Genomic DNA, 11215 nt, shown 5'->3' on the forward strand with positions numbered 1-11215 from the left:
GCCGTAAAGCAGCTCTGCCTGCGGAGCGCTGTCGTCGTCCTTGGGAGGGCAGTGGCGATGAGCGGGAATGGTGTGCACGGCGTGCATGGGGCTCTGCAACTGCTGCGGTCGCTGCCTAAGGTCAGCCTGGCCAACCTGAGGCCCAATCCGGGTTCAAAAAAGCCGGTAAGTGCCTGTGGCTGGTCGGGTGGGTCTTGGGTTCCCTGTTGCTCTCAAGGGCCGTCGCAAGGTCTTTGGCAGACCGCGGCGTGCCCGGGAGAGCTGCCCAGCCGGAACGAGGTGGGGTGGTGACGTTGTGTGTTGGCCCCGTATCCCTTAAACCTGTGTGCATGTGGCCGTATCCACAGACAACTGGCTGATGGGCGGCCCTATCTAGGCCTTAAGGCCGTTGTAGTGGTTGAGAGACACTAAAAAATATATGGAATACCAAACATTTATGATTGGAAGTAATAGTGTGCATGAAAAAGGAGAGAAGGGGAAAGTCGTTCCAACCAGTATTTGTTAATAGGAGTGATTGTTCCAAAGCAAAACTGAATTCTCTCTTCCCATCCCTACTTATAAAACAACAGAGAAGTAAGGAAAAGAAGCCCAGCTGACATGGGGGCAAGGAGAGTCATAGGAATAGAGAACAAACAGAACACCAGGCAGGGCATTCGTAGCAGTGCTCCCCAGAGATGCTAACAGACCTGGTGAGTTCTGCATATTTGTAATCTCACAGGCTCATGGCAAGGCAGGAGAACAAATATTCTCCCCCACTGCGGTTATCAGGGGTTCTCCTGTCAAGTTGCTTCTCTAGATGCAGCTTTGTCAAGGTCATAATGACCTGGAAGAGGAGACCCCGTGTGGGGCTGGTGTCCTTTTTTTCTTTTTCAAGCTAATTGCAACTATATTGTCTGAACTTGAGGTATAGGGGACTAATTTTTTCTTCCCAGTGTTTTTTCTCAGAAGTTTTTGTTTTTCAAAGTAGCTGCTGGGTTTAGAAAAGCGTTTATTGTTTCTTGTAAGTAGAGATTTTTATGTACTCATTGGGTCTTCAGCAAGTGACTTGCAACTTCAGATAGAAAATGAGATGTGGGTTGATTGATGTTTGTTTTCCGCATGTTCCTGCTACCTGTTGGCTTTCTGTTAGAGTTTGTACAGTTGACCTCAGCTGGCTTTCCCTGATATTTTTGTTTTGGTGCATGATGGTTTTACTCTGTGGTTAATCAGTTCAAATGAGTGTATTTAAGTGCATGTTACTTCACAAACAGATGTTGTGAAAAGATGTTGTGTTGAGGGACGTGGTTTAATGAGAACCATTGGTGATGGGTGAATGGTTGGACTGGATGATCCTGTGGGTCTTTTCCAACCTTAGCGAGTCTATGATTCTATGAACCAAAACGTTTTGATTAGCCCCACAGACAAGCTAAAATCTGGTCAACATACCAATTGCTTTCTGTTTTTGACCACAAACTGGTGTATGTGTAGGCAGCTGCTAGAAAGGATGGGCCAGCAATGCCCTCCCTGTGCCTCCAAGTACTTTCACTCCTGCTGTGTATTTGTGCTGATGCTAAAGGTTGTGTGGAGAGCCAAATCAAGGAATGAAACCGCTGAAAACTAATTAAACAAAATTGATTTTCATCCAGTTTAATTTCCTGATTTATTTAATGCAGAACTATACAGCACAAGAGATTCTGTAAATAAAGCAGCACAATGTGTGGGTTAGGGATGAGACAGCTTCCATTAGTGGCATTAGTGTAGTCTAGCATGAATGTGCACTTGAACTCTGTGCTATTTAATCTTAATACAGGTAAGCCTTGCCTTGTTTCAAGTATGTTAATGATTTTTTTTAAATTATTTATAGCCACATTGGCTTTTTTTATTAATATGCCGTTGCACATTAAGTGTTCCATAACTTAATAAAAAGCACAAAGCAATGGATTTTGTGTCTTTGTGGCAGTCCTCAAACCTTGGTTTTACTAAATATTCCCTGCTGTATAACTGCAGAGCATTAGGTGTGCCCACAGTTTGCCTGAGTGTTGGATATGAAAAATTAGAATGTGAAGAGACTTAATGAAATCTTTTTGCTAATGACTTATTTAAATTCTTTTGAACCAACAGTGATTATGGAGTGACTTAGCATATCAAAATTTGCTTATGAACATTACAAATCGTGTTTAAAATGTGATGCCTTACGTATTTCCCAGTATGACTGATTCAAATTGAAGAATACAGTGGAAAACAGAAAATAGTTGTGGAGACATGAGACTGTAAGCAATATGGCATTGCTCCTTCTGCGTGTTTGCACTCCAGTGACTGCTAGCTTAAATGGAAAAAAACTTTGTAGAATCAAATGCATTCATCAAAGTGATGTGCAGATATGGCTGTGCCTCTTGGAGCTCAGTAGCAACCTCTTAACTGTACAGCACAGTGGTGAGGAATATGAAGCTTGTGGTTTATCCGTGACAAAGCATGAGAAAATCAAAGTGAGCCTTAGTGCCACAAGACCTTTGGTATCTGAGATAAAGTAATCTTATGCAGTAGATTTTTAATAGCTAGGTCAGTGTGAGCTGGCACTGCTTCATTTCAAGCTGATACACCCACATGCTCATTTCCACCATTGTTTAATGCCTATCTTGTGATGCTATAGATATTTGCATACTCATGTTCTGCTGAATGATGTAACTAATTTTTTCTGATATTTTTTTTACATTTGCTGTTTGCCACTTAGCTGTACAAATGCTGTTGCAAGAGGATTGCTAAAATGCTATTTACGGCTGCAGTGCTAAGTTGAAGTGCCCAGGAATCTTTCAGCTTAGTTTCACAGTCTTTGTTTAAGCAGTAAAAAAAGTTTGAAATATAATCTTCTCTTTTGATTTGTAGTCAGTAGTTGCAGACTTTCCAAAAAGTCTTGGTTCGTGGAAAAGAATTATATGTATGCATTGCAGATGTTTTCTGTTCCTCTGCATCTTAAAGTGTTTTGTTTTCCGTTGTTAGTATTCAGAAACTTCTGAGCACTAAGCAACTTTTTCATTAAACAGGAGGGAATGTCAACAGTTAATTCAGCAAAATTACTTAACTTGGGGAGTTCAGAATGTTAACAGGCAGGATTAAGTACTACTATTTCTTTTATTGCAGTATGTGTTCATGTAAACTTCCAGCTATTTGTGATTCTTCCCTAGAGCTGACTGTCAAAAAAGCCCACATTAACTGCTTTTCTGAGCATTTTTCCCCTTATGAAAGAGCTGTTTCTAACTCTTTTCCCCTCCTAAGAATTGGCGTTTTGTTGTGTTGGTTATGTCTCAGAAATCTTACGTTTTATAGATTCTTCCCTAGAAAGTAGTTAACTAAATGTATCATTCATTATTTTCAAGGAGAGAAGACGTGGCCGTGGACGATACAGAGGTAGAAAGTGTGGTCGAGGTCACAAAGGGGAAAGACAAAGAGGAAATCGCCCCCGCTTAGGCTTTGAAGGTGGCCAAACTCCATTTTATTTGTCTATACCAAAATACGGGTTTAATGAGGGACATAGGTAAGTTCTTTCATATTAGCACACAAATTAATCAGTCTGCTTTTCTTAATCTTTCTCATGAAGCCAGAATCTGTCTAGTATACCAAAACAGGCCTTGTTATAGACTAGGTATGTCTGATAGTTACCTTGCCTACAAGCAGAACCTCCTGTTTCTCATGAGATAATTATTTCTTTTAATAAATTATTTCATTTTGCTTTGCAGCTCTTCTTGTTTGCCCCTTTTTTTGCATAATCCCTCATTTGTGGCAATCTATCCCCTACAATTAAGCCCATTTCTCTTCTGAGAACCCTCCTGCAAACGTGCCTGTTTTTTTCTATGCCTGTCTTCACAGCAGGTAGCCGATTGGACTGCCTGGAAGTGAGCACGTTGCCTTTAATGAACTCCTGTGAAGATGTTAGGCTTCAGAGTTTAGCTTTTCTGTGCTATTTCAGTTTGCTTTATTCACCTGGAGCTCTGATGTCTGCCAGCCAAGTAGTTCTGCTTTTCTTCATTGCTGTACTTGCTTAGCCCTGCAGTAGTGCCATTTATGTCTATCCGTGCTCCATCTTTTCTGCCCAGTATCTCAAAAAGCTCACTAATAACAAATCTGCCAGACATTAAATTGTCCTTTGCTAGTGTTTCCATCAGGTGCTTTGCCTTGTCTAATGCTTCTGTCCCCTTTTCACACTGTGCTCATTTGTGCCATTGTCCCTCTTCCAGCTTTTTAACATTATTCACCCAACTTGTTTTTTCTTCTGTCTCTTTTCTTAGTGGTGGATCTGTGTGCTGGTCTTCATATTAATTTTCTTAACTATATTGACAAATGGAAAACTGTTAGGTTTTTGTTGTCTATTTTTGTTCCTTCTACATATGTGGTCACAGAAAATTCTGTATCCATACAATGATGCTATAGGTACTAGTAACAGAAGCATGCCACAAATGCAGACAGTTTAAGAACGAAAAGGCTGATGTCTTTATTTGTTAGTTGTTAAACTTGCAATCTGATTTAATGTTTCATTTGCTGATATAACTTCAGCAAATAGCTGTTCAGTTTTATATTTTCAATTTATATATGAATTCATACAGAGCTGTCCTCATTACTAAAGGTTTTCTCAACAAGTCTTGTTAGTTTTGAAGTGTTGTAAATTGTATTTCCATTTACTGTCATTTCTTCCTCTTTGATTAATTTACAATAGGAGTGAATAAGAAGCACTTTTCATCCACCAAGGACATACTGCAGAATGCAAACATTGAGCTTTCTCACGTTAGAAGTGGTCATAAGTTTATTAATAAACAACAACAACAAAAATCCAAACTTCTGCAGTGACAAAAATAAAAGGATCCTACTGCTTTTTAATCGCATTGGGTACACATGGAAACAATAACAAAAGGTCCTTTTTCAACTTAAGGGCACTCCAGAGAGTACTGCGGTAGAATAATAGCATGGTGAACAACGTCTCTATCTTTACCTCATTTTTTTTCTTTCCTATCTGCAGTGCTAATCCTCTACTTTTTCAGCTTTTGCTCTGTTAGGAGCTATCTGACTGCGCTAATTCTGTTGCTTTTCTTTTTTTTTTCCCTGACTTAGTTTAGATAAACTTCTCAGTTTTTCTACAAGCATTCACAGATTTCCAGTAGCAGTAATGAAATTGATTGTATGAAGATAGTTTTGAGCATCAGCAGGAATCCTATGCAGTAGGCAGAGACACTGGAATTGGGGAAACTACTCTGAGGATTGGATTGTGTAGTTAAGTTAGAACTTCATAAAAGGCAACAGAAGATTCTGCTGGAGGTGATGGCTATTGACAGAACACTGAATTTTCTTTGGTGGTAGTTTGTCTTGATTTATTTTTTGTAAGATTTTTCCAAAGGCATCAGTGATGTTACCAAGCTGGATTCACTTTAATATGATGGTTATTTAGAATCTTGTTGAATTACCAAGAAATGCTTATACTTAATTTATAATTTCCTTATGAATTCCTTAATTCATTCCTTAACCAGCCTGTCAACAGCAAAAGGATCAATGTCATATTGGAGGATGGGAATTAAACGCATAGTGCAATCGTGGTCTGTAACTGGGACTTGTACATTTAACTTAGTGCAAATTTGGCTTATGGATGAGTCTGTTTTAAGCACTTACTTGGTTGTTTTAAGACTAGGTAGAAAACTGAATATGTGCTGTATATCATTGACCAGCTCTATTAAAGTTTGAATTTTGTACGTTTCTTTTTGTTCCTTTTTTTCCCCCTCATTCCTTGCCAGCTGCCGACGTCAGTATCATCCACTCAGTCTTCAGAAGCTGCAGTACCTGATTGATTTGGGTAGAGTTGACCCTACGCAACCAATTGACTTAACACAGCTTACTAATGCTAGAGGTGTAACAGTACAACCTCTCAAACGGGATTATGGTGTCCAGCTGGTGGAGGAGGTATGCATACAATACAAATATATTATGGGTTTTCAGTTTTTTCACACTAGACTGTCCAACTGTCCTTCTGCTTTGGAAGCATCCTTGCTTTTCTAAATCAGTTTTCTGTAGAATTCATGATAACAAACCCAGTAGAGGGCAGTATGTGCAAGCAAAATATTAGGGAGATGTTTTAAAACCAGAGTGACTATTCAAAAGTAATAGTTAAGGAAAACATAACAATAGGTAAAAAAATATTTTGGGGCAGAAGATTAGAACATACTAAAATGAATGTATGAGATTTTGGACAGGCAAACATTTTTAATTGAACCCGGGTGACTAAAGGAGAGCAATTCGGTTACCCTTCTTGGGACATTAAACAGACAAATCATAGTATTTTTCAGGATAAAATGTTTCTTATAACTTTACAGAGAAGAATGTATGTGTGCCTTAAAATACTCCTGTTGATGTTACTCTAATGTGTGTTGAAACTTACAGGGTGCTGATATCTTTGCAGCAAAAATAAATATTGAAGTGCAGAGGGCGTCCGAATTAGCAATTGCAGCTATAGAAAAAAATGGCGGTGTTGTTACGACATCGTTCTATGATCCAAGGAGTTTGGGTAAGAATTTCTCTTCATTTCTGACTTCTTAAAATACGAAGATTAAGGGTCCAAATTTCAAATGTAGTTTTTATTGGAAAATCATCCACTTCATCCATTCCGAAAGCTTAAGTAAAAGATTTGTTATATAAATGTTGAACTGCAATGTCTCCTGCGTTTTCTTTTTTTTCTTAAGATGTTCATCTGTTTAGCCCTACTGGTGTTAATGGTTATTTACCTGTCAGCCAGTTTAAGAAATGTGAGTTGCTGTGCAAACAGAGGAACTAATAAAGGATTGATTCTTTGAATTTTTCCATACACTTAATAACCCTTGGGAAATTCAGGGGAAGATTGATTTAAACGACGCTTGGTTGATGATATTTTTAATTTAAAATTACTTTCCAGTCAGAATGAGGAAATAAATAAGTTAGAGAAGGTCAGAATCATTCCAATAAAAATGGCTATTGTTTTGAGAACACTTTCACTGAAGAATGTGACTTTGCTTTGCTCGAGGCTGCATCCTGCCTGATATTCATTCATGCCATTTTTATTGACAATAATGGGACTTTCATGTGTGAATGAGGCTGAGGACGAGAAGAGCAGGCTTCTTTTGTACAAAATATGTTGTCCTGGACTGATACAAGCTCCTTTTTTTCCTAATCCAGGAAATGATCAAATATGTAGTTTAAAAACATCTGAAATGTAATTTGTCAACTGTAGCAAAAAATGAGGCGAGGACAGTCTCACAAATGTCTCATAGCCTCATAGAATGGCTTGGAAGGGACCATGAAGATTCTCTAGTTCTATCTCCCCATCCCCCACTGTGCACAGAGTTGCCACCCGCTCAATCAGGCTGCCCAGGGTGGTCTTGAACAGGGACAGTGAATGATACATGGACAGCTTCTCTGAGCAGCCTGTTACGCTGCCTTTGAGTAAAGAATTTCTTCCTTATGTCCAATCTAAATAAACTTCCTATTGATTCTTTATCTAAAATACTTAAGGAAACACTGAAGTTATCACTCGTTGACTGTGTAAATAGGGATTTTTAACGTCTTGGCATCTTTTGGCTTGAAGTACTCGCTATCTTCTTCAGTGTTATCTTTCCAATGAGGGCATTCTAAATGTATTAGAAATGATAATTCATCTAGACTGTTTTAACTGATACTTATAACGACACAGTTCTTCGTTTGGATAGGAGAAACTTGTAAAATGGCATCTCGTTCTGAATGAGATTTGTTTATTGCTTGGTATGCTTTTAATAAGTTAGCTTAATAAGTTATTGAGCACAAAATACTAAGTGAGTGTAATTTATTGTCTCTAAATATTGCTTATAAAGGATCATATTTAATCTCTTTTCTGTGCACACAGAGATTTTAATTAGGCCAGTCCCGTTTTTTCTGCGTGGCCAGCCTATTCCAAAGCGAATGCTTCCCCCTGAAGACCTAGTACGTTACTACACAGATGCCAGTAATCGTGGGTACCTGGCAGATCCATCTAAGGTTGCAGAAGCCAGACTTGAACTTGCCAAGAAGTACGGATATACCTTACCAGACATAACTAAGGATGAGCTCTTCAAAATGTTAAGTACGCGCAAAGACCCTAGGCAGATATTTTTTGGTCTTGCTCCAGGATGGATCGTAAACATGGCAGACAAGAAAATTCTGAAGCCAACTGATGAGAGGCTGCTAAAATACTATAGCTCGTGAATTCAGGACTGGAGACAACTGCAGGTGTACAGGAAACATCTGGATATGAAATAATGGATACAAAGTGGTGTTTGTTTTTTTTAAGACTCCTGTTATACCAGACAAAACAGAAGTTTTTGTTTATGTAATCTACTGGTGTCGCTTTTGCTGTTTTTGATTGTCATAATACTGCGTATGAAAAATGTTAACAGTTGGAAGCAGTGTGGAGTCTGAAATAAAGCATGTATTTGGGCACTTTCTCTTACTATTATTTGCCTAATATTTTGTTTTCAGAAAAGTTTGGTGTTATATGTTTCAGTGGATGTTTCTGAGGAGCGGCGTGACTTAATAATTAGTTTATATTCTTTCCCTTCAGTACAAAAATCTGAAATGCAGTTGTGTGAAACAAAGACTAGTTTTAAAATTGTTCTACAGCATTCCAGTTAATGTTGTAGAAAATGCTACCTTGAACACTTCCAAAACATAAACCATCTTTTTTTTTTCTTGGATAGGGAAAATAAAACAACAGTGGAAACCATCAAAGTACGGAAGAATTAATGAACCTCTTCAAGTTCATAGCAATGTTTTGGATTTTGCCACTGCCAAAAAAAATCTCAATTTTCTTCTTTTTTTTGTCTTGCAGTCATTGCTTCAGATGCAATTGAGAAAGCCATAGTGTGTCGTTTGCAAGAACTTCATCTGAATTTCAAAAACAAAAGATAACTGTCTTAACAACTATTTTTATTCATATTAACAGTGCATTTAGATGTTAGATTATGAAGGATGTATGAAGGAAGTATGTGATGGACAAAACGTTCAATAAGGATGCAGTTTTCAACTTGGTGACAGGCTGTGTGTGGTAGGAGACTAATTTAGTGTTGTAAAAAAAATAGCAAATTATTTTTATGGAACATAGTATGTAACAAGAACAACTTGATACAAAGTGGGTAAATATTTTCCAACAACTGCTTGTTTTATCAATAATACTGAAGTATTATTATCCTAGGTTTCATCTGGATGCTTAGGATTGGGCATTTTGGAATGACAGACCATGCAGTAAATTGAAAGGCGAATCTTAAGGTAATCCGTGAGTGGTCGATCTGACTCTTCACAAGTTAGTGGGATGTTTCATAATTACTTGAACTTTTAATGGAAGCTGAGTTTGGCATTGAAGTAGGGATAATTTGGATATGAAGATGCAGGAAGCAGTCCGGAAGACCAGAACATAAGAATAACATTTGCTTTCCAATTTTTTATGTGCCTTTGGAAATGCTTATAGTTTCCTGTGGCAGACAAACCAGCCCATCACCTAGGGGAAGCCTTCCAAGTGCCAGAATCTGCTTCTGATTTGTAACACCTGCAGTTCACTCACTTGTGTGCTTCAACAAGAAAAGCATTTGCTGCTTCTTTCAGAGAATAAAAGAAGTAGTGAAGTTTTTTTTTTTTGCTGGTGTTTGTCAACCCCTCGGATTTCTGCTTCACTCAGCAAGTGGTGTTGGCAATCTGCGTGAACATCTATAATTACAAGACAAAGTGAAATGTTCTCATGCAGAATAGCTAGCACACAATGCAGAGGTTAGCAATGGAAAGTAAGTAATTTTTTTGTTTTACAATTTACACTTCAGTTTCTATTGTCTGTTAATGTGTGTGAGATGCTATTAATAATGGGCGTTCTCCTGATTTATAGCTTAAGTATAGGTGAAGCATAGCAAAACAACACCAATATAAGACTGGATTGTGAATAGCAGGAATTTGCTCTCACTGCTGTTAACAGCAGTATTTTATAAGGTGCACAACGCTTTTGTGGCACATGGCAAGTAACAGCGCGTGCCAACATAAGTATAGCTACTGTTAACTTGAACGTGAAGTAAATAACTTTCTCGCTTTAGATGTATCCTGTTCTGCATCCTGATGATTGTAGGTTTGGAAACTTAAGTGACAAGCAATACTTATTTTTACTATATTTTTCCTTGCTGTTGTTACAATGCTGCCACCTCCATTTGGGAAGGAGTTGGAGGGGGAAGAGTATTTATTGCCTTCCCTTATTTGTGCCATAATGTTTCTGTTTTTATGAATCAATTCACAATTGTATTATGTGGAGGTGGTGGCACTCAACAGGAAAGCTACTTAACTGGAAGCAAAGAAGGAAGTTAGTCATGTTAGTGAAGACCAGAAGACAAAAGTGTTTATGTATCATTGTGTATTTCTGGGAGGAGGGAAGGGGGAAGGCAACTTTGTTTCTACTCCTGCTTTTTGTATTAAGACGAACAAATTGCTTTCAGTGATTTTTTTTTTCCTAAATCAGCTTCTTTGATACCCACACGCGTGTGTATGCACTGCTTGCTATAGGTTTCTAAGTGGTTTTCAGGTGAAAGGGTAACTTGGATAAAATGATAACAGTGAAAGAAAGAATGAAAACAGGAAACAGATGTCTGGTGACGTCGAGTGATTGGATAGCACTTATTCAAGTGAACGACATCTTAGTCACAAGGCAGCTGTATCCTGGCTCTGATACTATAATGCTACAAATACCTTGGAGCCAAAACAGCCACGTTCCACAAAATCCGGTCATTCTACTTTATAAAGGTGATCTTTTATCATCTTATAATTGGAGAGGGCAAAGGGGGCTGTATGTTGCTTTATTTAAAATATGCAGTGCTCATCTTTTTTTTGGTTTTTTTTTTTTTTTTTCTGTTTATAGTAGCTAGCATTTTATAACACTTGTTCTGATTTTATTTACTAGTGAAAAAAGTGACAAAGCTATAGAGGATTTCCTGTTCATTTTATCTCATCAGGAGCACAAGTCTCCTGGCAACTGAATGCAGAATTATCAAAAGCACATGCAAGTTACTGACAAGGTTTCCAATAAGTCTGTAATAAACAGCCTCCCAGTGGGCTGTCATGTATTTGATGATCAGCCCCTTCGATGCAGGACTACAAGCCAGCACTGGCATCTAAGGGCAACCTCTGCCTAGGAATCTGTACCATGTTTTCGTGTTCCTAAGATAAACGATTGGTTTCAATATCCTGT

General features: G+C 38.2%; 1 protein-coding gene across 1 annotated transcript; it reads left to right on the plus strand.

Moving 5' to 3' along the window:
* Positions 1-8439, plus strand: MRPL15 (mitochondrial ribosomal protein L15). Its single transcript, NM_001006388.2, has 5 exons — positions 1-165; positions 3354-3511; positions 5754-5919; positions 6397-6520; positions 7868-8439. Exons 1-5 carry the CDS (start codon positions 58-60, stop codon positions 8203-8205), a joined length of 894 nt encoding a protein of 297 aa, NP_001006388.2. The 5' UTR covers positions 1-57; the 3' UTR covers positions 8206-8439.
* Positions 8440-11215: the final 2776 nt, after the last annotated feature.

Source organism: Gallus gallus, chromosome 2, assembly GCF_016699485.2.
Source record: "Gallus gallus isolate bGalGal1 chromosome 2, bGalGal1.mat.broiler.GRCg7b, whole genome shotgun sequence".
Taxonomy (NCBI): Eukaryota; Metazoa; Chordata; class Aves; order Galliformes; family Phasianidae; genus Gallus; species Gallus gallus.

Excerpts from the sequence above, each read along its gene's own strand:
- MRPL15 (NM_001006388.2), top strand. The coding sequence starts at position 58 with ATGAGCGGGAATGGTGTGCACGGCGTGCATGGGGCTCTGCAACTGCTG. Across the intron at positions 166-3,353 it reads ATCCGGGTTCAAAAAAGCCG|GAGAGAAGACGTGGCCGTGG; the intron begins GTAAGTGCCTGT and ends ATTATTTTCAAG. Across the intron at positions 3,512-5,753 it reads GGGTTTAATGAGGGACATAG|CTGCCGACGTCAGTATCATC; the intron begins GTAAGTTCTTTC and ends ATTCCTTGCCAG.